Here is a 27016-nt window from a genome sequence, read left to right on the forward strand (position 1 = left end):
TCCTTGCTGCTATTTAGCAAATTAGATTTAGTTATTTCTGTAAACCTATTACACTGTGAGCTCTAACTGATCATACCTGCTCTCCACCAAGGCGGTCACTGGCCTACAATCCAGAGCTCCAAATTCTCTCCTAGGTTGTTAAGAGGAAAAAAAGAAAATAGTTATGAAAGATGTTTTGAAAAGTGAAAATCACTGTAAATATGTGGTAACTTGAGGATAATGTATAGACCTGTGAAATTATTGGCATAAAGAACTTTGATGAGAAAACCTTTTTACTAATGTAAGTAGGGCATCTTTTCTGCAATTTATGACCTTAAAGTGTTGCTAAGAGTACTAAGAAGGCAAATGACTTGCCCAGGGTCATACAACTTACATGCTTCAGAAAGAGCATTTGAACCTAGACCCTCCTGGAGTTAAGGCTAGTTCTCTATCCACTCACCATGTTGCCTATCAGTGGCTACTGTTATTTGCTTAAAATGAACACCTTGTTTCTGAAACTATGTTTCTAAGTCCTCAGGAGATTATATTCCTTCCTTGCCTTCTCAGTAAAGCACTGGTGGTGATGGCCACAAAACATTTCAGAGAAGCCCTGTGAGCCCTTAACCCTCCCACCGCCCCTCCCACCGCCCCTCCCACCACCCCATCTAAAAGTCTATTCAATCATTGTCTTCACTTGGGAGTTTTAACAGATGGGAATCAAGCTTTGTGGCTAGTTAGCTCCTCCCAGCATGATTATGTGGTTTGTTACTAAGCACAAGAGAACTGAAAGCCTGTCACCTTGGTGAAGAGAAGCTGAGCTCTTGAGACCGAGAAATGATGAGACTCCAGATGTTATTATGAAAAGTTCATCCCCAGCTGCCTGTTTTTATGGGTTTTCTTTTGTATTTTCCCCTTATTAGTCATGCTTGGCTGGAGCTTATCAGATTTAGAGCTAAAATGGAATTATTTTGCAGGAACTTTTTAAATCGCTCAGTTAGCTCTTTTTTTCCTGATAATGGTTGAGTTAGCCACTTCATCTAAAAGGTAAAGACCAGCTCATGCTCTCCCTGGCTGCAAAGAATTAAACACTAATTGCATTTTTTATTTAGGGCACTTTGGCCAGATCCATGCCTGCCTTGATTTGGTATTCATCAAAAGAAAATTTGCCTCAAAGGAATTTGCTTAAAATCTTGATGTGGGCAGAATTCAATTGAATTCAATGCAACAGATCTTTATTAAAACACCTACTCTTTTGCTAGGCACTGGGGAAGCAAGAGAAGATGTAGATTCTGCTCTCAAGGATCTGACAGTCTTCTATACAAATATGGCAAAGGAAAGAGCCAGAAGCTCAGAAGATGCAAAAGTGCTAAGAGAAATTTGAGAAAATTGAAGATTTCACTTTCCTGGGAGGGAAAGGGTTGTAGAGAGTGGGAAGGGGAGAGATAAGGGGGATTAAGGGAGACTTTGTGAAGAGGGTGGCATTTTAGGAGGACACTGAATGAAAGAAAAGGACTTCAGTAGTTAGAAATAGTATAGTAGACAGAAAGTTGGTCTTAGCATCAGGAGAGACATGGATTCAGATCCTGCCTATGTTGTAAAAACTAGGATGTCACATAACCTTGTGGAGCAGCATACTTTTTCTCTATTATAAAAATAGATTTTATTGACATATTTTGCTTTGTTCTACCTGGATTTCTTCCCATATCACTTTTTTCCCATTTCCAAAGAGCCATCATTCATGACAAAAAAAAAATTGTTTTGAAAAATATAAGCAAAAAAAAAAAAGAAGAAGAAGAAGAGGAAAAAAGTGAAGCCATCAAATATGTAGGAAGAAATTGACATTTTATCCAATGATTTGCATTTCATGCCCTTTTCCCTGCCCCAAAGATCAGGCAAAGGTGTCTTCTCATATCTCTCCTTTGGTCCCATGCTTGTTCCTTGTAATTTCACAATATTCATATTTGATTATTTTGTAGTTGTTTGTCTTTCCATTTACATGACTTTAGTCATTCTGTTTTCCTGGCTTTTTAACTTCACTTTGCAACAATTTAGGGAAGCTTTCTATGCTTCTCCTTATTCACCATATTGATCATTCTAAATACATTCATCCCCCACAGTTTGTTTAGTCATTGCCCTCACTGATGGCCATTTATTTTGCTTTCAGTTCTTTGATACCACAAAAAGTGCTCTTCTCCATATATTGGCATAAATGGAGCCTTTCTTTTTTTTCAACAACCTTTTTGGGATATGTACCTAGCATGTTTTTGAATATTGAAAGGTGGTAATATTGGAATAGGGTAGGGAATAATAACTGGATTTCAGCTCTGCATTTCATTGGTGCAGCATTTCCTAGGACATCTGAGCCTCTTCAGTACTTTGCTCGTTAAGATGATATCCCTAATTTGCTCACAACAGAGTTCATTACTTTGTAAAGAACAGGACCATTAAACAGACAATTTGGGCAGCCTTTGTGAATTTTCTTGTTGTTCATTTGTTTTTCAGTCATATCCATCCTTTCATAGCTCCATTGGGGTTTTCTTGGCAAAGATTATAGAGGATTTTGCCATTTCCTTCTCCAGTGGATCCAGTCAATCCATTTTGTCAGGTGATCAGAGGCTAAGTGACTTGCTTGGGTTCACACAGCTGGGAAGTGTCTGAGGCTAGATTTGAACTCAGGTCTTCTTGACGACAGGCTTAGTTCTCTATCTACTGAGCAACCAACTGGTTCCTGGTGAATTTGTTTTTACTTGTAAATTTGGGAATGGGAGTGGTGGGTAAATTTTGATAGTGCTCTAATAAGATAACAGTTTTGAGTTTCTGGAGATAATGGCATCTGTTGTTTTAAATCTTCATAAGACAATTCTATTCATGTGCCATCATTGAATTACATTAAATAGTGCCTATTCCTGATGTAATAGTTGGGTATTATGGCTACGTGTGGGCAAGTAGGTGGCATTGTAGATAAAGCACTGGACCTGGAGTCAGGAAGACTTATCTTCCTGAGCTCAAATCTGGCCTCAGACACTTACTAGCTGTATGATCCTGGGCACTTAACTCTGCCTCAGTTCCTCATCTGTAAAAATGAGCTGGAGAAGGAAATGGCAACCACTCCAGTATCTTTGCCAAGAAAATCCCAAATAGGATCACAGAGAGTCAGACATGATTGAAAAACTGACTGAACAATAGCTGTGTGCAAAATTTATTTTGTTTTTGAGTTCATTTTATTTTTCTTGCTCATTCGTAACATCATATAAGAAAATCCCCTAGATTGTATAAGAGCAGCTTAGGGAAAGTGCTCCACTGAGTGGTCTATACAAAAATAACTTCCATGGCAGAAGACATGCAAACCTCCCAGTTCATTACTATCTAGGTAACAATGTCTTAAAAGAGACTTTCCAGAAATCCTCTGAGAGGTGACTTGGTATTTTATTTTGGTAGCAGTAGCCCGTTTTCTTAGAACTTTACCATAAAACTATCCATAGACAAAAGAGAATATTCATTAAGTAACATGTTCCCATGACTGGAGAGCCAGTCTTATGACCAGGAAGATGGGAATTCAGGTCTTGTCTCTGAGGCAAAGCTATTGGACCCTGGGCAAGTGACTTGACCACTTAGTGCTATAAGCAATTCTCTGGGCTCTAAGTTGCAGAGAATCTAAGTTATCTGTACTGACAAAGAATTTCCTCATCTGAAACTGGTTTGCTAATGTAATCACAGGCCCAGTGCCTATCTCTGTCCCCATAGAATTAACAAAGTGTAGATTGTTTGCATGGAGTTCTAATCCTATAAACCTTTGGTCTAACACATCTTAGAGATGCCATTAATGCTTTCTGTTTCTCAGTTTACATATTTGTAACACCAGGAAAATGGTACTGCCAAGACACAGCATGCTGGGAATAATTCACTAATATTATATTCTATATAACACCAAGAACTCATTCTCAGAAACTTAAATTGTGTGGGATTTTTTTTTATTCTTTCCCTCCCTATGGCAGGCAATTGGAGTCCGACTGAATGAACTGTGCCATGGAGAGAGCGAGAGCCCAGCTAATCTGTTGGGTCTCATTTATGATGAGGAGACCAAGAGGAAACTGAGGAAAGAGGATGAGGAGGAAGACTTTTTAGATGACAGTAAGGAGACTCCCTTTACTACAAGAACCCCTGCTTGTAAGAACCTCTGCTTTAGAAAGAACACTTCATTCTCCTTTCTCTTTCATATTCTTACCACTTCCCTGTCGTCCCCACACGCTTCACCCTTTTTTGCTGTCATGTTTGTAAAGCACATGGACAGGGGTACTGAAAAGATAACAAGGGCCTACTCAAGATGTGCCCCTCACCCCCATTTGCCTTTGTATGTGTCCTTTTGCATTTTTCTATTGCACAAATATTAAAATTGTTCCTATCACTTTCAGAGGGAATATCACAGCATTAAAGTTATGGAAAATTACTGGTACTTCAGAACCCTCCCCCCTTCTACCTCCCTTATGATTTTGAGACTGACATGCAGTTAGAGTGTAGAGAGAGAGAGATGAAAAAATGAAATGCCTTCCAAATCACCAAGGCCACTGAAATATTGGAATATTTAATTGAATTATGTCTCAGTGTTCAACATCCAATTGAAACCTAAAAAGAAAGAAGCTCATAGGTGTTAAAAATGTGAATGCCTGTTATTCTATATTTATAGCTAGAAATCAGATTCAGTTCTCTTCTCATAGAAGTTCAAAGAGATTCATATATGTACCTTTCCAAGATCATTTGTGTACATATATATATATATATACTGTACCATACTAGAATGTGTATATGAGTGTACCACTGCCTTATCTGGGAGTATAAGATGATAATACTATGCTCAGGTATTTCATTTCTTCCATTGATGAGATAGTGTGACTTAGATGGAAGAGAGCTGGTGTTGGATTCAGGAAGATATATGGATTCATGTTTAGATTGTGGCCCACCCTGGCAGTGTGAGCCCAGGCAAATCACTTAACCTCTCATTGCTAGAGGCAGCCCTTTAAGACGCTAAGTTGGGAAGCAATTCTCCATATATATATACATATACACACACACACACACACACACACACACACACACACACACACACACACACACACACATATATAATGTGGACTTTCCACCCTGGGAGTTTGCTCTGCTAATGAAATCACAAGTCTGGACCAAAAAGAAAACAAAAGCCAACACAGATGATCTAGAACATCTTTGTATGTGTTCATAGTCATGAATTATAAGAATGTGATTATAGTTTAGCTCATTGTACATGTATTAATAGCTATCATTCATAAATCACCTTAAGATTTGCAAAGCACTTTACGTATGTTAACTCATTTAATCCTTACAACAATCCTGGGAGATAGATGTTAGTATTATCCCTATTTTATAGATGAGGAAACTGAGGCATGGAAAGATTAAGTGAATTTCCAGTCACTTAACTAGTGAGGGATATAAGACAGAATTAAAACTCGCATCATCCAGACTCCCAAGTCCCATTGTCCACTGTGCCACCTAGTTGCCATCTCTGTCAGTAATAGAACATTATGTAGTGCTATTTCACATATCAACTGAGGTTCCTATCTCTACCACCATATAGGACACAAGGCCATGTAGACCCTTTCTGGTACTGACCTAGATCTCCAGTCATTTAGAAGAAGCATTATAATGTAATTATATTACTTATTATTACTTCTATATTATTAGCTGTCAAGTAAACAAGAATTTATTTGCTATCTGCTAGGTGCCAGGCACTGTGTTAAACACGGAGAATACAAAGAAATGCAAAGGCAGTAGGTAGTATCTGCTCTCAAGGAGTTCACATTCTAATGGGAAAGAAAACATGCAAACTAATACACACACACACACACACACACACGTGCGCACACACAACTCTAGAAGGAAGGTGCTATTATTACCTCCATTTTAGAGACAAGGAAATTGAGGCAGACAGAGATCAAATGACTTGCCCAGAGTCATACAGCTAGTAAGTGTCTGAGGTCAGATTTGAATTCAGGTTTTCCTGTCTCCATGGTCCTTGATGGGAAAAAAAGGGCTGCTGACCACATGATATCACCATTGGTCAATCTAAAGTAACAATAAAGAAATATTTTTAAAGAAGCTATTGCTCAGCTAACGTTGATTCTCTAAATGCCTATAGCCAGCCATCACCCCCTATATAAACTGAAGTAGTCTGTTCCTTTTCCATAAAAAAGAATAGCACACAGGATAAACTGGAAATAATTCTCAGAAGGAAAGAATTAACATTTGAGGAAGAGTAGGAAAGGTTTCTTAAGTCTTTGTGACTGGAGTTATATCATTTAACCTCTCTAAGCCTCACTTTCCTCATCTCTAATGTGGGGATAACGTTTATTGAGAGTCCGTGTCATAGTGGATAGGGTATTTGTACTTGGGTGCAAATCCTGCTTCAGACACTAGCTATGCAATCACCCTACTCTGCCTCAGTTTGCTCATCTTCAGGATGAGAAGGTTGGTTTCGGTGGCCACTGAGGTCCCTTCAAGATCCAAAGCTATGATTCTCCGATTCCTAGAACTGCCCTGGATTTCCAGAGGTCATTCTTCCAGGAGTGACTTAAAGTAAGGTTTGATTTCTAAAGACCTGTATGGGGAGTAGTTATCCAGACAGAAGCCTCTGTCTTTCCCTTCATTCCAGGCAGAGCTCTAGTGCATTAATCCCTGATGTAAGTACCTTTGTATTCAGTAGTGTTGGCTCTGAGAACTCTCCATAGTATGACTCCCAGAAACAGTACAAGGAAATTCAAAGGAGGCCTTGGCATAAACTAGGTCTTTAATGCACCTCAATTGGAAGCCCTTTGTTCTGAAATATTTTAATGTTTGTAGTGCTGACGGGATGAATCAGGACGGCAGCCTTGAGAACAAAAAGCAGAGAGAGGAAATGTTGCAAACAGCCTAGTAAATGTCACTTAGCAACATCTGAAAAGCCTAGCTTCTGAAATAATTGCTAGTGTGACTCAACAACAGAAAATGAAAAGCATTTTCTAAAATGGTGAATTTGTATTCTTTGCCACAATCATGTTGCTAGGGAGCTGTCTCCGTGGTCCTTGATGGGAAGGAAAGGGCTGCTGACCATATGACATCACCTGGTCAATCTAAAATAAAAATAAAGAAGTGTCTTAAAGAAGCAATTGCTTAGGTAAGGTAGTTTTCTAAATGCCCACAGCCAACCATCACTCCCTATATAACCTAAAGGTGGTCTGTTCTATAAAAGAGATTAGCACTCAGGGAAATTTCCCTCATTTTTAGGGAAGGGACTGAACTGGTCACTTTCACTGGTATTGGAATCTACCAGGTAAGAAAGCTCTCTCTGCCACTGCAGGTGTGCTTGGGCTTCAGTCTCAGAGAGTTGCCTAGTGCACCAAAAGGTTGACCAACTTTTTCAGGGTCACACAATCTGTATATTCCAGAGATGAGACTTTTGCCTATGTCTTTCTGACTCTTAGGAGAGCTATATAACCACTTTGCCATTTAACCTTTTAAAGAAAGCCCTGTTTAATTTAATTCAGTTAATGTTAATAAACATTGTGTCTACTATGTCCAGAGGAAGAAGTAACATGACATAGTGGATACAGACTTAGCCCTGGAGTTAGGTAGACTTGGGTTCAAGGTCCACCATTAAAACATACTAGCTTCATGACTCATTTAATCTCTCAGTGTGAGCTGGCAACTTTCTAGAACTATAAGTTCCAGAATACCTTTTTATCTGTATTGGTAAGAGAGTTTCCTCACTGGCTTCTCTCTTTACAAATGAAATTGGAGATCTGGTCCAAAAATAAACTCTGAGGTTGGGTATATACTTAAGAAATAGTAATAGATATACTTAATATATAGTAACATATGGGGTAGCTAGGTGGTGTAGTAGATAGAGTGCCAGGGCTGAAGTTAGGGAGTCTCATTTTCCTGAGTTCAAATCTGGCCTCAGATACTTATTAGCTATGGGACCCTGGGTAAGTCACTAAACCTGTTTACCTCAATTTCTCCTCTGTAAAATGAGCTGGAGAAGGAAAGGGCAAACCACTCCAGTATCTGCCAAAAAAAAAAAAATCCAAAATGGGACACAAAGAGTTGGACATGACTGAAACGACTGAACAACTACCAAAATTAAAATGTTCAGAGTACTGTGCTAGACACTGGGAGAGAGACAAAGATTAGATAAAATCCAGTACTTTCTCCTCATAGAGTTCACAGTCCAAATAACTATAATACATAATTCATGAGAGAAGGAGCACATAGATTTTAGGAAAGATTTGAAAGGGAAAGAAAACCAAGAGAAATTGACCTTTAATGATTTTCCCAAATACCAATTACTTGATTCATGAAAAATATGTTGCTCCAATATGGAATTTTATTTGAAAAATTAAATAATAAAGAAATAAAAACAATTTTTAAACCTTTTTCCAAATGACATGACTTTTTTCCTCTTTTCTACAGAATGACTAGTAATCACTATATTGCCAACTGTGTTGTAACTGACTATAATCAGTCTTTATAGTATTCTAAAATTTTGTACAGTGCCACTTGGGCTGTTATCTACCTATGAATTTAAAATCTATTACTTAATAAGAAGAAGAACTGACACTTACAGAATGTTTGACACTAATTATTCCATTTGAGTTTCACAATAACCATTCGAGGTATAAAAAAAACAAACAAACCCAGATACAATTATCTCCCTGCTATAAGATGTGAGCCTGGACCTGTACTCAGGAAAACTGGGAGTTCAAATCTGGCCTCAGACACTTACTAGCTATATGACTCTAGGCAAGTTATTTAATCTGTCTGCCTCAGTTTCCTTGTCTCTAAAATGGAGTTAATAATAGCACCTACCTTCTAGAGTTTCGAAGATTAAATGAGGTAATATTTGTAAAGCATTTAGCATAGTACTTAGCACAAAGTAGGCACTTAATAAAGACTGGTTTCCTTCTTTCCTTTGTTTAGAGAGGTTAATTGACTCTCTGTGGTCAAACAGCTGGTAAATCTCAGAGGTGTGACTTGAATTGAGAGCTTCCTGTCACCATAAACATCATTCTATCTCCTCTACCAAGCTAGCCCGTTAGAGCTGCTGAACCAATTTATATTGTGCATCCTTCAGCAAGAAGTAAAGAACGTTTCATAGGTGTACTGTAGCCATGACAATGTATCAAACAATGGGATAAAACTTGGTAACATAGAATAGATTCAGGTCAGCAAAGCTCTTTAGCAGCACTGCCCACTAAGCAAATCTTATTTTATTGCTAAACCTATGACTTTCTTGCTTTATGTACACAAATATGGAAAGGATCTGTTAGCTCTTTAGCACAGGAACTCCTAAAATGATAATTCTTCTACAGCCAAGGACCTTGACTTTCTATGAAGGGAAGCTATATTTAGGTGCTAGACTCTAGAGTTGGCTGAGGCGGGAAGAAAACAGGCATTTAGTAAGCACCTACTATGTGTCAGGCACTGCATGTTACAAATATTATCTCATTTGATCCTCACAACAACTCTGTGAGGTAGATGCTATCCTGATCCCCATTTTACAGTTGAGGAAACCAAGGCTGATAGGTTAAGTAACTTGCTAGTAATAGTCCAAGGTAGAATTTGAACTTGGATCTTCCCCGGACTCCAAACTTAGATAGAGTTCCCTCTACCACCTAGTGGTTTTTCCATGGTAATGTAGTTAGTAAGTATAAAAAGTGGAATTTAAACCATTTCACTTTCTTTGTGACAAGACCAGCATGCTATGTACTCTGCAGGCCTGTCATGAAATTAGGACACCCTGAATCTGGTTAAATTCTAAAGTAAAGAATTATCAGCATTTGGTTTTTATTTCCTTTAACTCCATCACTTGGTTCTGGAACCTGAGATCTTTTACTCTCTGGTATGGTAGGTAAAGTCCTCAAATAATTATCTTAGTTTAGCTGATGCCATGACACTGTTCCTTAGAAAGTTGCAAAACATGATCAGTTCATATAGGTGTGAACAGATAACCCTTCAAGGAATTAAAGTCTTCAACTTGACATTGATTGATAATGTTTTCATATATATATATATAATTTTATTTTACACATGTGTAATGGTGTCCATCAAACTGTACCTCTGCATTGTCTATTGGGCTGTCCTCTTAGCAAAAGAAAAATGTCTTACTTTACAGGCACTGTGAATCCCACCAAATGTGGCTGCCCCTTTGCCCTCAAGATGGCAGCCTGCCAGCTTCTACTAGAGATCACTACCTTCTTAAGGGAGACCTTTTCCTGCTTGCCTCGCCCACGTACTGAACCTCTGGTGGTAAGTAAAGCATAGAAATTGAAAATAAGGAAATAGCTTAGACAGGCTGGCACATAGGTTCATATGCTTCCTCAGTCTTCTGCATTCTCTATGGGCAAACATATGAATGTAATTTTATAAGTTAATGCAATCCAATAATTCTCATTAAAAGAAGGAACACTCTTTTCTCAAAAATCCTATCAAAAGTTAATTTTCTGCTAGAGAAAATAGTTGACCCACTGCTAATGTTGCTAGACTGTGAAGATTCGTGAACAAACTGCTTGCCTTTTTAATGAAGAAATGCTGTTGTTATTAATGTGCCCCAAATTTTCCTAAAATGGCAGATTGTCATAACTGAAACCCAGTTTTAGTTCTTTAAAATAAAATCTGTGCTCGTGCCTGTTTTTTAACTCCTTTGGGGGAATACTTCTCCCAATAAACACATTATCATTTAAGTCATGGGTGATAATGATAATGATAACGATAAACTCATTTTTTTTACAATAAAATCTGTACTTATGTTTATGTTTTTAACCCCTTTGGGAAATGTTTCTCCCAGCAAGCACATTATCATTCAAGTTGTGAGTGGTAATGATAATGTTAACAATAACAACAATAATAAAATAGTATTTACATAGCACTTAAAGGTTTGCAAATTTTACAAATTTTATCTCATTTTCATAACCTGGGAAGGTAGGTGCTATTATTATTCACATTTTACTGATGAGTAAAATGAGGCAAATAAAAGTTAATGACTTGTCCAGGTTACACAGCTGGTTCATTTCTCAGGTAGGATTTGAACTTGTCTTCCTGACTGTAGGTTGGGCTCTTTATCCACTGTATTCTCTTCTCCAGGCTAAACATCTCCTACTTTCTCCAACTGAACTTAATAGGGCATGATTTTGAGTCTCTTTACCATCCTGTTTGCCCTTGAGCTTATTCATGTCCTTCCTCAAATGTGTCATCTCAAACTGAACGCAATACTCAGATGTCATCAGACCAGGGCAGAGGACACTGGTAATATCACATCCCCAGTCTTGGCCACTGTGAGGGGCTGGACATGGACCTCCTAAGAGGAAAGGAGACACCCTGGTGTCGGGACCCGCCCGAACCTGGAAGTGCCATGTCGCGAAGGCGACATGGCCTCTGAGAACGGGTGCTGGGGAGGCACCCTAAAAGGTGATGTCTTCGCCCTTGGGGAGGATCCGGAACGGACCCGGAACTAAGAGGGAATATAAGGCAACGCCCTAGAACAATCGGGGGGACAGGACTGAGACGCTTCCAATAAACGCTTGCTCTACCACACTCTGGTTCCCGCTTGATTACTGCTCCCTCTCTGTTCCCCGGGAGGGAGTCCGGAGACGTCCGAAGCCGCGGAGCGCGGAGAGGAAGGGGGCCTCGTCCTCGAGGGTCTTCGTGGTGGTCGTCGCCCGCCCACGACAGGCCACCATGCTTCTGTAGTCCCTGAGTGCCCCAAAATCTTATGCAGATAAATGGCAGACTAACCACACTTCCCCATTTTTTGAAATTGATTTTTTTTTAGCCCAGTTATGAGACTTTTAATTTATTACTACTATATTTCATATTGTCCTTTTGGATAACGAAATATCCTTGGAGTCAAAAAGAACTGAATTTGAGACCCGCCTCCTTGACATTTTTTTTCATTGTTGCTCTCTTCTGTCCAGTCCGTACAGCATTATCCTTGACAGAAAAAACAGGTACCAAATAGGAGAGTAGTCATGGCTTTATCATGGTCCGCTCATCTATCTCAAGCAGAGATCTTATCTCTTTCTCCCCCTTCCCGAAGCATTTTTGTACTCGCATTCCTCACCAGTCTCATTCTGAGCTTTCATGCCCCAACACCATTCTTAAAGGACTGTTTCCCATTTTTTATTCAGTCTTTGTTATCTCCATCTCCTTGCTTTAGGTCAGCATGAGTGATGAAAATACCAACTGTACTTCTAAAGTTCTTCAGTTTCTTGCCCTAAAGTTCAGAATATATAGCAATGCTTTATAGATTCCTGCTGACAGTCTAATTTATCTTCATATGAATCAACATCTGTGGGTTGTAGGACACAGGACCTTCAAGGTGAGCTACTCTAGTTAGGTTGAATGGAGTCTGGATGCAGTCCAGAGACAATAAAACCAAAAAGAGTCAAAGAAGTCAGGGTCAAGTTGCCAGGCTGGAATCAAAAACATGAAATCATGAGAGAAGTAAACAAAACAAACAGGAAATGAAATCAGTCCCATAGGAGATTGAATCAAATAGACTTTGTGAGATAAATCGAGAGACAGACAGATTGAGAGGGTGTTTATTAACTGTTTATTATGTGCCAGGCACTTTTCTAGATACCAAAGATACGAATACAATATATTCTAACAGTGGAAGAAAAACCATAAAGGGGAGCTGGAAATGGTGGGGTGGGGATGAGGTAGTAAAGGGACATCAGGGTGTCTACATAGGTTTTAAGCCTTTAGGCAGCTGGTGGGGATGTGGGGCAGTCCAGAGAGTGAATTGAACTGGGAATGAAATGAGCAGCATGGCTTGGGGGGGGGAGAGGGGTCCTCAAGTAACAGTAATCCAGATCAAGGATTCACAAATTAAGACAGTAGGCTTTAAGAAAGAGTCATCCCACAGGGCCATGGCAGCTGATGGCAAGATGGAGCAGTCAGGAGAGTGAATTAAGCTGGGAATGAAATGGGCATCACTTCATTTTACAACAGAGTCACATTGGGAAACCATGGCCAGAAATTAATCAAATTCTATGAAGATTTATTAAATTCCTTCTATATGAAAGCTATTTTGAGGTTTTGTGTATGCAAAGACAAAACAATGCCTTCCCTCAAGGAACTTATATTGTATCAGTGAAAATGGCATGTATATGCAAATTCATACAAAATAAATAGAAGTCAATTTGGTTGGGAGAAATGAGAAAGTGCTAACACCTGGTGGAGGGATCAGGAGTTTCACATAGGTGATGGTACTTTAAAGGAAAATAGGGATTCCAAGAGGTAGAGGTAAGGAAAGTACATTCTATGCAGAAGGTAGAAGGCGGCAAAATCACAGAGATTTATTTGTGAAAAACAGCACGAAAACCATATTGACTCAACTGTGGAGGGCATGAAAAGGAAAACTGTATAAGACTGGAAATAGAGTTTGAAACCAGACTATAAAAGGTTTTTAGAAGCTAAACAGAGGAATTTGTTTGTTCCCTGGGTTAACAGGGATCCACTTGAGTCTGTTGAGCTGAGAGATGACTCAGTCAGACCCAGTTTGGGTCAATCAATAGGGGCAACCAGTCTGTAAGCATTTAAGTCCTTACTATATGCCAGGCACTGGTAATCACTTTGACAGCTTTGTGGAGGATGGACTAGAGAGGGAAGACACCTGAGAAAGGGAGACCAACTGGGAGACTCTTGGAATAGTCTGGATGGGTGAGGGTGACGATGGTTTTAACAAAGATGGTGGCTGTGTGAGGAGAGGAAAAGAGACGAATGGGAGAACTGTCATTTAGGTAGAAATTGACAAGACTCAGCGACTCATTGTATATGTGTGAGGAAGGAAGAGGAGGGGGCATGGCAAGAACAGCAAGATTCGAAAGCTTGGTAACTTGGGGGTACCCTGAACAGAAACAGGGAAGTTGAGAAGAGGGGTAACTTTAGAGTAAAAGTTAATGAGTTCTGTTTTGAATGTGGATTTAATAATTTCTAAAAATGTAAATCTTTCACTAAATGTGCATAGTTCAAGCTGCATGACTCCATTTAACATTAATGAATGTTCCACAGCAAAATCTTAAATTTGTCATGAAGAGAAAATTAGCATTCTAAACCTGATTAAGCCAACATGAAGGGTTGTAAATGCTTGAAATTGCATCCTAGGAGATGGTACTGAACTCAGAATGAACAATTGAGAGCTAAGCATAAATATTGCCAAAATGAAAATGCTTTGAAGATTTAATAAAAACACTTGCAGCAGGAGTGTTTGCAAACCTCTAGCGTATTTTATTAATGTAATAAAATTTTCACAGCACTGGAAACCTACAGTTGACTTAGTGTAGGGAATAGCACCAATGTCTCTAGAGGCATGGGAGTGGATCAATAAGGAAATTCAAGAAGAAGCAGTGAAAATGACGGGCTCTAGAGGCTGGCAAGGATCTGAGCCTGCTGCCAAGAAGGAGGCATATATGATTAAAAAACAAAAAACTTGGCAAGGTCAGTTACACAATAGAAGGCATTGCCAATATGTGGTACTTGGTTAAAAACATTCAAGGTCATAGACTAACAAGTAAAAGAATAGGAAACCAAAGCACTGCTTTTAAGGTGCAAAGTACCACAAATGAGAATAATAAGTACCATTATAAGAAAAGGATATCATCACATGTAATTTATAAGTGTTGGTGATATTTATGTGTGTGTAAGATAGCATGAAGGTAACATGAGATCACTAAACATCTTGGGCATAGTGGAAATGCACAGGAAGGGGCAGCAGGTATTGAGTACCAGGCACATTTTTCCTTTTTCACAATTTTGCTCAGGGCTAACACTCTTTATAGACTAACTGGAAGTTAGTTTTGAAAAGAGACTTTAGGATGGGATTTTTCATTGGCATTTAAAATAAACCTGAAATTATAGTTCTATCTTGTCCACTACCCCACTTCTATACACACTATACATGATACACACACACACACACACACACACACACACAAAATCTCACCCACCACTCTGCTCCACCATCCTCTCCCCACCAAATCCTAGAAAAGTCAAATTTTTTATAAGATTGTTCATCTGATTAGGGAGGATACTTGATATTTTAATTTATATTCTAAACCATTAAATTTCCCAATAAAGACCATCAAAGAAATTCTTTAGAATAATGAGCTCAGTCCTAATTGTAGTACTTATAGCCTATTTAAAAATGTTCCCAATAAAATTAATTGAATGCATATAAAAAAACCAGTAATGATAAAAGGAAGCATAGTCTAACATGAAAGATATAAAACTTAGTAGTTGAAAGATTTGTGTTCATCCTTGGATTAGTCATATAATGGATTTGCAGACATAGCCAAGTCACTTAACTTCTGTGAGTCTCAGTTTGTTTAATTGTAAAATGGGGATAATATTTAAACTGCATACCACATATTGGAAAGGATTGTGAAACTGCCTTGCATTCCTTCAGCCCCTCTTTCTGGTGATTCACTGTGCTGGGCACATATGTGCACAAGCTAACCCTATAAAACTAAGCAAAGACTAATCATAAGAATTATGTGGAACAAATTATAGTAATGGGGTCCAAATGCAATGCTAATTTTTAGATATAAGAAACACCCAAGGAATGTTCAGTGAGGGGAGATAATTCATATTGAAACACAGTATTATCCAGTTTTTATTTTGTGTCCAAAATAAGGAATGCATACTCATTTGACTTTGACTAGAAATTAAATACAAGATTACTTTGTATGTTTTTAATAGATTAATTCCAGGGAGGCAGTTTAAATTTCCAAACTTCTTTTTGAAAGAATTCTAATAGATTCCACATGGCACTTATGTTTTTCTAGACATCTTTTTTTCATAAATTTAAACATTTTTGAAGTACCAATGTGTAATTCTTATATTCTTATACAGAGGAGTAAAATCATACATATCAAGTATCATATTTTGTCTAATTGAAAACTGCTAAAAGTCAAATCATATTTGTTATATACTAACAACACTGAGAAAAAAAATAGTTTCTCCTGCAAGTTTTCATTGAAATAAAATAGGTCTTATTAGATAACATAATTCATTTTTCATTAAAAAATTTACTAAGCAACTCTCAGCAAATCAATCAACAAGCATTTATTATCTATTGTATGTCCCTCACCATGCCAATCCCTGGGGATACAAAGAAAAGGAGCTCCCATTCTAGTGGAGAAGATGATTTCTAAATAACTAGGAATAGACAAGATATATACAGAGTAGATGGAAGGCAATAAGAGGGGAAGGTAATAGCAACCAGAGGTAGAAGAAAGACTTCCTTGAGAAGGCTGGATTTGAGCTAAGTCTGAAAGGAAGTTAGGGAAGCTAAGAGGCAGCAGTAAGTAGGGAGTACATTCCAGGCACAAGAAATAGCCTTGTGGAGTGTTGTGTACTAAGAAGAGCAAATAGGCCAATGTCACTGGATCATAGAATCCATGGAGAGAAGCATGGTATAAAAAGACTAATAAGAAGGGGCCAAGTTATAAAGAAATTTAAATGCCAAATAGATGTTCAAATATATTTGTTCCTGGAGATGATAGGGAGCCATTGTGTTTTACTGAGTAAGGGGGTAATATGGTCAGACCTATGCTTTAGGTAAATCACTTTGGTAGTTAAGTGGAGGTTTCCTTGGAGTGGGGCAAGACTTGAGGCAGGGAGATCAATTAGAAGACTGCTTCAGGAGTTCATAGGGGAAATGATAAAGACCTAAACTAAAGTGGTAGCTGTATGTGACATGGTGGAGAAAGAAATTTCAAGAGCTGGCATTGCCTTGGCTATGAGGAGTTGAGGGTGATACCAAAGTTGAGAGGATGATGATCACTTCAACAGAAATAGAGAAATTTGGGGCAGCTCAGTGGTGCAATGGATAGGACCTGAGTTCAAATCTCACCTCAGACACTCACTAGCTGTGTGACCTTGGGCAAGTCACTTAACCCCAATTGCCTCTTCCTGGGTCATCTCCAGTCATCCTGGACTATCCTGGATTCAGATGGCTCTGGAGGAGAAGTGTGGCTAGTGACCTGCATAGCCCTCCCTCACTCAAAATAAAGTCAACTGCAAGTAATGTCATTATTTCTCTGATGGCATGCTTTTCTTCAGCAACGAAGGATGAACACACACACATACACACACATACACACACATACACACACACAATAGAGAAATTCAGGAGAGCATTTGAGAGGAAAGATAATGAGTTCTGTTTCAGTTAAGTTTGAGGTTCTTATAAGATATCCAGTTTGAGATGTCAAAAAAGGTAGCTAGTGATACAGTATGGTAATTTAGGAGAGATACCAGGGCTGGATTTATGATCTGAGGACCATCTATACAGAAGTGATCACTGAATCCATGGGAGCTGATAAGATCTCCAAATGAGGTAGAATAAAGGGAAAAAAGAAGACCCAAGACAGAACTTTAGGGGACCCCCACGGTTAGTGGGTGTGACATGGTTAAAGATCCACCAAAAGTGTCAGAGAATGAGGAGAATGAGAAAAGACAATATAACTAACACCTAGGAAAGAGGGTATCCAGAAGAAGGCAATCCACACTGTCAAATGGGACAGAGGTCAAGAAGGAGCAGGGCTGAGAAGAGGGTTGGCAAGCAGAAGATTATTTGGTAATGTTGGCAAGAGAACAGTGTTAGTTCAATGATGAGATCAGAAGCCAGATTGCAAACATTTTAGAAGAGAATAAGAGGAGAGGAAGTAGAGGCAGCTAGTGTAGATGGATTCCTGATAGAGTTTAGCTGAGGAAAGAAGAGCTTTAAGTAGGATCTTTCTACTAGCTGTTTGTTAGATGAATTAATTCATATTCATTTGCCATCAGCAAATAGTCATTTTTAGTGCCTCACAGTACTTGGGATGGCAGCAATGATTCTGACACTCTTAAGCTAAATCACCTTCAAAATGAAAATGTCATGTAGAAGCCGCTTCCTATAGGGTCATTTAACCCAACAGAATATAATAAATACATGTCTTTCATTGACCTTGTTTAGGAACCCATGCTGTATATTTTGCTTATTGTTCATTCATCTTTCAGGCACGTTCGACTCTTCATGACCCCATTTAGGGTTTTCTTGGCAAAGATACTGGAGTGGTTTGCCATTTTCTTCTTCAGCTTATTTTGCAGATGAGGAAACTGAGGCAAACAGCATTAGGTGACTTGCCCAGGGTCACACAGCTAGTAAATGTCTGAGGCCAGATTTGAACTCTGGAAGATGAGTCTTCCTGACTCCACGTCCAGTGCTCTCTCTACTACACCACCTACCTGCATTTTACTTGGATTTCTTTATGTGTTGTACTTTCCCAATCCTGAAGTAACATTGCCTAATGAGGGAAAAACAGTTCTCACAGGTAGCATGTCACAATGGAAGGAACTTTGCATCTGAAGTAGGAGTAAGAGTACCTGTGTTCAAGTCCCAGCTCTGCCATTTACTACACTCTGTGACCTTGGACAAGTCATTTTCAGTTTCTGGTCCTGTTTCATCACCTTTAAAGTGAGGAGATTAGGTCATAGTCTCTATGGTCTCCCCAATACTAAACTCAAATTCAAAAGCAAGAAAGTTCTAAGAGTGCAGCCAATGTTAGTGATTCAATGCTAGGAAATAAGATAAGCAGCTGGAACTATGGTGTGGGCTTTCAGACTATTGCAAGATTATTAGGGAACTGCAGGGAGGACATGGTATGCTCCAAATTCAAGAATACTTAAAGCTCTGATCTGAAAAGAAATTCAGTCATAATTAATGGAATTCTGAGTGGAGGCCAGTCTTCACCTTCTAATCCAGTTGTCCTCTTGAAATACGCCTTTAAATGTTCCACCCTGGTGTTTCAGGACCTTGAGAGCTGCCGACTTCGGCTGGATCCTGAGTTAGATCGGCACAGGTATGAGAGGAAGATCAGCTTTGCTGGAATCCTGGATGACAATGAAGACCCAAAAGATTCCCTCCACAGCAGCAGTCACACCCTCAAGTCTGACACAGGTGTTGAAGAGAAGAAAGGTAGGTAAAAACTAAGGCACTCTTTTGATTCAGTATTTCTTTCAGGGCATGTAGCTTGTAAAGAAATGTGTGCCAAAAGGATGCCATGAATGTTTCCAAGAAGCTACTTTGCCCAAAGGGCTGGGCTTGTATAATGACAGAGGCCAGTGCAGCTTTTCAAGTCATGGGCACACTGAGATCAGGACTTGTTTCCCAAATAAACACAAATAAAATAAAATAAAAACAAAAGAAACTGATGCAAGGCTTTCATTTATTCCTAATCTCAGTTGCCCTTTCAAGACTTCCTCCATAAATTAAAACAAGAGAACACTGCATTATTTCAAAACAATATTCTCAGTGTCTGTTGTAAACAGTAAGGTCCTGGGCCATCTTTGCCACACTGTTTATGAGATAACTCTGTTATTTGGAAAAAAAGATGGAATTTTTGTGTATATCATAAAAAAATATGGTGAAAAGTTGGTGACATACAATAAAACCTATGTGGTTGTTGTATGACATTGTATGGATCTTACAGTGTACCTAAAGGTTTATAGATCATTGAAAATGGAAAATTAAAGTAAAAAAGAAAAAGTGGGAAAGAGTAAATAAAGCTTGTTCATTTAAAAAAAAGAAAATTTGACTAAAAATAAAATTGAGGTTAGAACCTCAACTATATTTGGTAAGGGCAACAGAATACCTTCCATCTTTTTTTTTAAAGCACATCTCATGCTAATTTCTCCATACACTGTGACAATACAAGTGTTGCAATACAAAATGCAGTCAGAATTATTTGGTATATTCTCTTAAGGACTATATGGTGATTCAGTTAATTAAACTAGCTAAAGTAAGTAGGAAGGGAAAGATATCCATAGATAGCACTAGGCCTAGATTCAGGAGGACCTGAGTTTGAGTCTTCCCTCAGACTCTTCCTTAGTAGTGAAACAACTGAGCTCATTTAACTTTTGTGAGCCTTAGTTTTGTTACTTATAAAATGAGAGAGGTGGGCTGGGTGGCCTTTAAGGACCCTTCTCTCTCTAAGTCTGTGATAATTATTATTCTTATTCTGTAGTATGTTTGTACAAATCCATGTAAAGGTTAAGCCATTTAAAAAATTTTGTATTATGGTAGTATATGTTAGAGATTATTTTAATTTCCTCAAGGACACTACAAATTATAGATTTTTGCCAGGATGAATCTACACAATACCTATCGAATCATGATGATACCTACCCTATTCCTCTCCCCTGTAAATTTGGTACCTCAGTATAGGGAGGTTATTCAAGAAATGATTAGCGTAAAAATGAAATATATGTAGACATATATATATATATATACATACGCTGTATATATATATATATGCACAACATAAAAATGAAACTATACACACATATAAACACACAGATAAATATATATGTGTATATGTAAGTAAAGCACACAGAAGGAAAGAGTATTCTTTGAAGGTTTTTTTTAATCAAGCAGACTAGATGAAAAATTTAAACCTCCATTAGCTTATTTTGCAGGCTCTCATTATCAGCTGCTAAAACTAACTTGAAGGTTAAGACCAGAACTCCTTGATGATTTAAATGATTCCATACCATCTGTTTTCTCAAAAGCTAAGCACTGGATAGGATTAATGGCTGAATAAACTGCTTCTGATGACCATTTTGATCCTACCAAAGACAGCTGTAATGGGAGATCCTCTTTAGGGATAAGAATTGCCTAAGATTTGTGACTGTCAACCAGGCCATAGCGCAGTGCTCACTGGATCATTCCATGTGGTTTGCAATACCAGACTTTATGGCAATGATTGTGATTAATTAGTGGAATGATCAAGAATTAATTATTAGGGTGGTTAATCATAAGAAAAATTTGGCCGCAGAGAACAAGTCTGTGTCAGTTCCAAGCTGGTGGTCCTAAATTAGGTTTTCTTTAGGCAAGCTATATTGGTTATATTTTTTAAAAGAAAAGAACTCAACGAGCTCTTCAAATGGTCCCAGTGAAGACACCCATGAGCCTTCCCAGTCTACCTTGGCATTCTTAGAAAAGCAAATTGTTTCAGAGCTGCCCACCTTGATGTCCTCTCCTGAGAATATCACCAGCTACAGTTTCCTCTGAGAATAAATGACAGGAGGCTTGTGTGGTGATGAGGATGTAGTCATGTAGTCACTCTAGATTCTTTCTGGTGGGAAGTAGGTCTGGCAGCTCCCAAATACCCCTGGGAACCCATCAGTCAGCTCCAGTATCAGTTTATTAGGTACCATGCACAAGAATATGTACGAAAGAGAAAAGACTTCTAAATTCAGGTGATCTGTCTACACATGCCTGAAATCAACAAAACCTAGTAAAGAATTCATGGTCAAAGTAGAAATGTAATGGTAAATTAATTCATTTGTGTTCATTAAGAAGACCCCTGTATTAACCAATTCAACAAGTTTTTCTTTTTCACGTTCCTGCTGATTATTTGCTGTCATGGAAAGAAAGGTTAAATTTCATCATATCTTACTTGAGTATCATTATATCTTTTATGTACATTTCAGAGGGAGAAAAGAGCATGCATGCAAGCTTTCCTTGCTTTCCCAGGTAGAAGCTACTACTTCTATAGTCTGAAATACTTATTTTGGGATGCCCAAGAGAGTCCTTGTTTATCTTAGGGGATATCACCCAATCCTCAAAACAAAGTATATTTTAATTCCCTTTAAATTATCACAGTGCAGTTTTAGGTTGAGCAATTCTATGAAATCAAACAAGCAGTAGTGGGTTGTTGCCATTATTAGGAATTACTACAAATCTATTTGTTTCCTTTCAAATCCACTGTAGCAAAACTGCTTTGATAGACTGAGGCATGTATTAACAGTGATGCAAATTACAATTTTATTCTGTTTTTCCTTGCTGCAGGTAGGTAGAAACAAAGATATAGTAATTAAGCCTAAACAACACTGTGGAAAACATACACTAGAGGGTTTTGTGCTATAATTAAAATGTAGCCTGATGTTATAAAGTCTTCATTGGCTGTGTCCAACTGTGCTATGGCAATTATAATTTTCTCCAGCTCTATCCAGATGTGCTAAAGGAGTTCCCCAAGGAATTTGCCAGCTGTGTAGAGATAACTTTAGTCATTTGCAAGAATGAATCAGAAAAGAAAGTATCTACATTGATCCAAAGTAATTTCTCTTGGAGGTCCAAATGCCAATAAAAATGTATATCTAACTGGCACTTTAGTATCAGTTCCATTACATTGCCTTATACAATTGCCTATGTGCTAGATAGTTGTGGGGGGGAAAATGCCACTTTTCTGACAAGTTCTTTGTTAGATTTGAGTTCAGCAGAAAAATGTGACTCCAAACCCAGTTCAGTTAGTCTGTAGTTGTATATCCACCTCAATAATTAGTTGAGTGTCTGGTTTTCCTTGTTCCTTGAGAGGAATAACTCATGTCACACAAATATAGTCCCTGGTTCATTAATGTACCGTCATTCTGAAAACTTTCCCCTCTAATCCTTCTGAGTTAGAATTGATGATAACTGGGATAAAGCTTTCAAAAGATATATATAATGCACATGCATTATATATATATAAAATTATATAAAGAGAAGGCTTGAATGCTCAAGTCAGATTTTCACGTTTAAAGTTGTTTTTTTTTCTCTACTGATCAATTTCTCTTACTCACAGAACACTAAAAGATGAATAATGCATGTTCTCAGTACATGTAGACTATAAGGGTGACTCAGGGTGTTGCAACATTTGGACTCACATGCCACCAAGCCTTTTGACTGAGAGGAGGATCATGGGAAATCACTAGGGGCATTGGAAATGGAACCATTTCATATTCATGCTCACCCAAAACACCAGAACGAAAACAGATCCTTTAGCGGCCTTGCTGAAGACCTACTGCTGGCTTGGAGAGAGAGGAACCACTTGGGGTATTAATTACTTAAGGTATTCCAAATGAATGGGTTTACATGGCAACTTAAAAAACCGTGTAAGTCCCATTACAAACATTTTATTTAAAGGTTGTCATTCATTTTCTTGGATAGAACAGTAATGATATGTAAATCTACTCAATATCCTAGATAACTCTACTGCAAAGGCATACTCATGCTTGTGAACCTGGGCAAGGAAGAGAACAGGTTGGTCCTAGTATTGATAAGCACTGTTTCCTAGGAAAACTTTTTTTCCCAGATCATCACTGTAGAACCTGCCATAAGTCTGATTCGCAAGCTCTTCAACGGCAATGACTTTGGAGGAAGCCACTTGGCCATGAGAAAAGCTTCCTTCCATACAGACCAACAGAAAGGGGGCAGGGTAGGGAGAAAATGGGGAGGGCAGGGATTTCAACCTGGAATGGAGAGAACTAAGTGGGGGAAGTCCTATCTTATTCTTTTAATGCAGTTCCCAGCAGGAAGATCAGGATAGGAGGTTCCCGCCTGCTCCAGATTAAAGGAACCCGCAGTTTCCGGGTGAAGAAGGGGGGTTCCTTATCCAGTATTCGCCGGGCCGGCAGCTTAAAGAGTACCAAGCTATCACGGCAGGACTCAGAGTCTGAGAATGAGGAGCTGCAGCTGTCCCAGAGCAGGGACACTGTCACTGATATAGGTAACATAGAGGACATGGGTGGACAGGGAAATGGGAGGAGAAAAGACAGTGTCCTCTAATAACTCTTGGCTGAAGAGATTGCCGATACCAAAGTAAATAAATAACAGTAATTTAATAATGGAAGGTTAGTCACTGAGACTTTGACTGTATCACAGCAGGACACTTGATCCAGTGTAAGGAAAGCAGCCCTACAGTTAACTCATTATTGGACCTCTTCACCAGTTGTTCGATGAAATTCATTAGATGATTAAGTCAAGAGTCAACTCAATAGCATTGTGTGGATACTAGTGGAGATACTTGGCAGAAGTTGAAGAGCTAAAAGATATAAGGTTTTTGAGTAGTAAATTTTTAGGAGAATTTCTCATGGAGAAGACTAGCCTGGTGAGTTTAAGTGCAGGGTTCATTTCCCTACTTAGCTCTTTGTACTCAGGAATCTGCCCTCCAGGACTGATGGCCATCTGGGGTGATAGCACTAGTTATGGAGAAATAGCCAAAAGGTCATGATAGGAGCAGGAGAAGGGGCAGCAGCAGGCTATGAGGGCATTGTGTGAGGGCTGGTGTTCTTGTTCAACTTCAGTTTGCAAAGCCTGGCCAATGAATGACTAATTTGATCATTGTGAACTCTAATAGTTTGTGCATCTCAACAACAAGAGGAACTGGATTTATTTTTTGTCTTTCTTCACCCTTTCTCCAAATGTGAGCCATGGCCTACCCTTCTGGGAACCATGAACTTGAACTCTCCTTGTCATTGCCAGTCATGTTGGTGGCCAAGGGGGGTAGATCATCCTACAGTCTCTAAAAACAATGGATCTCTGTTCTATCTGGTACCCAGCTGGGCAAAGGTGGTCTGACTGCAAGTGTTTTCCATTGGATTCACAAGCATGGACAGCTCTACTAAACACATACACAAACACACAAACTCACCCCAACAGGAGAAAAAATAAAACATTTTCTGGTATTTTTCTTTTGAAGAAGGGAGCCCTTGGAGTGCAAGTGAGCCAAGCATTGAGCCTGAGGGTTTGAGCCACACTGGCACTGAAGAGAACTATCACAGGAACATGTCATGGCTTCATGTAAGTAAAGTCAACAGGCATTTATTAGACACCTACAGTGTGTTAGGCAGTATTGTAAGTAGTAGTTTTGTTTTTTTTTTTAAATCAACTTTTTGGCCTTCTACTGAAGGGAAAGAAATTCCACTAAGATGTTCTTTTCAGTTTTATCACCACCATAGATCAGAGACTGGCAAAAAATATCTATTGTATCTATATTAGCTAAAGACCAGAGAATAGTTGAAGTTGATGTTATATTGACACATTCAACTTGAAGTCAGCTATGACTTTAAGATAAACCACAGGCCAAGGTCATAAACCACCTAGAGATAATAGCAGTAGAGACTGGGTATCATGACCAGTATATAGAAATAGGAAATATACACTAACAGAAGCATAGTCAAAGATCAGATTTTCCAGTCTCTAGGAATCCTTTCTTGCCCTTTTTTATTTTTGCTTTCTTATAGTCATTTTCATACTTTTTCACATAGTTTTTTCCACAATTATAGGTCTAGTGTGTGTTTCAAATATTAAACTCTCTGTTTATCAATACTTGGAAACCAGTACATACATACATATATACATAATGTAAGTAATGTAAATCTATTATAGATGGATTATTAAATGGATTAAGTTTAAGATCTCTATCAATACCTGGAAATCAGTATATTATATATATATATACATAACATAATTAATATAATAATAAAAATGATAGATCTATTTTAGACAGATTATTAAATGGATTAAGTTTAAGAACTCTATCAATACCTGGAAATCAGTATATTATATATATATATACATAACATAATTAATATAATAATAAAAATGATAGATCTATTTTAGACAGATTATTAAATGGATTAAGTTTAAGAACTCTATCAATACCTGGAAACCAGTACATACATACATAAATACATAATATAAGTAACAATAGTAATAAAATAATAAATAATAGAAATCTATTATGGATGGATGATTGAATGGATTAAGTTATTGAGGGTAATCTACAAGTATTCATCTGCTTCTTCACATGGTCTCTTGGATCAGGTTTTAATGCAGAAGGATAAAAAGCAAGCTAGTTACACAATTATTGAAACTGTGATTCTCTGGTCAGAAAAGTAGCATGCTCCTTCACTCTCTTCCAGCCACAAGCAGTTTCCCTTTCCAAACGTTCATCTATTGGGCCTTTTTCTGTGTTTCAGGTCATGATCTTACTATGCAATCAGCAAAGTTTCATCTGCACACACATCGACTACTGCCATCCTCACTGCTATCTCCATCACAGTCGTTCCTGCGCTCGCCTGGTGCGAGCCATCAAACTGCTGTATGGGGACACTGTGGATTCCCTTCGGGAAGACAACGCAGCTCATAATGTGGCCTTTCGGGGCAAGAAGCAAAAAGAGGTGAGAACCTTAAAACTCGCTTAATATGCCAGATGTTACAATTACATTTCTTTGATAATTTGTGAGGTTGAGCATTCTTACAGAAGAATGTTAAAATATTAAAACTTTGAGACACTATCTCAACAACTGGCAAAAAATAAAAAATAAAACCACCCAAATTCACTGCTGTTGGGACTGTGGAGAGATAGGTACGCTCATTCATTGCTAGTGGAATTGTAAATTTGTAAGACTTTTTTTGGAGAACAATCTGACTGTACCCAGTAAAAGTTATAAAAATAATCACATTCTTTGACCCATTACTAATCTGTTGCTGAGAATATACCTTGGAAAGAGTAATCAAAGATAAACAACCAAAGAGAAGCTATCCTTTCAAAGATTTTTATCATAGCCTTATTTGCAGTTCCAAAAACTGGAAACAACCTGAGTGTCCAATAACTGAAGAATTATTAAATAAGCTATGATACATTAATGCAGTGAGAGAAATCTGGAAAGATCTTCATGAAATAATCCAGAATGAAAAAAGAAAAATGCAACATTCATATAATAGTGACATATGTAAATGAAAATTAAGGGACAGAGAATGAATTCTGGCAGAATTTTAGAAGGAGTGATTATACGTCTTATAATATTTTATTCATTGAAATTAAATGGTTATTAAGCAAGTGTAGTTATTTTTAATGAAATTCAGTGTTAGGTTTTTAAACAAACACTAAAAAAAATTGGCACAAATCAATTATGGGAAAAATAAAGCCTTTAAAACCGAGATTCTGTTTTAATTTTAAAACAGAGATTCTGCTTAATTAATCTATAGTCCTTGGATCCTGAGAGACCATGGATAATTTTAGTGCATGTGTAAACTTGCTTCTTAAAATACTTGCTATTTTAGTATTATTAATGAATATTTAAAATTTTATATTTCAATATAATTGGTTTCCTTTGTAATCCTACAGATTTCATTTTATCTCTTTAAAAAGATTATTCTGAA

General features: G+C 38.1%; 1 protein-coding gene across 1 annotated transcript in view; it reads left to right on the forward strand.

Moving 5' to 3' along the window:
- The window catches only part of UNC80 (unc-80 homolog, NALCN channel complex subunit), a 232237-nt gene that overhangs the window by 110199 nt on the left and 95022 nt on the right, over positions 1 to 27016 (forward strand). The window contains exons 24-29 of the mRNA XM_072617462.1: positions 3975 to 4110; positions 10160 to 10293; positions 18841 to 19006; positions 23373 to 23576; positions 24549 to 24649; positions 25831 to 26031. Coding sequence (XP_072473563.1) covers positions 3975 to 4110; positions 10160 to 10293; positions 18841 to 19006; positions 23373 to 23576; positions 24549 to 24649; positions 25831 to 26031 — 942 coding nt within the window. The remainder of the gene's footprint in view (positions 1 to 3974; positions 4111 to 10159; positions 10294 to 18840; positions 19007 to 23372; positions 23577 to 24548; positions 24650 to 25830; positions 26032 to 27016) is intronic.

The sequence above is a fragment of the Notamacropus eugenii genome, chromosome 6 (assembly GCF_028372415.1).
Source record: "Notamacropus eugenii isolate mMacEug1 chromosome 6, mMacEug1.pri_v2, whole genome shotgun sequence".
NCBI classification, from domain to species: Eukaryota; Metazoa; Chordata; class Mammalia; order Diprotodontia; family Macropodidae; genus Notamacropus; species Notamacropus eugenii.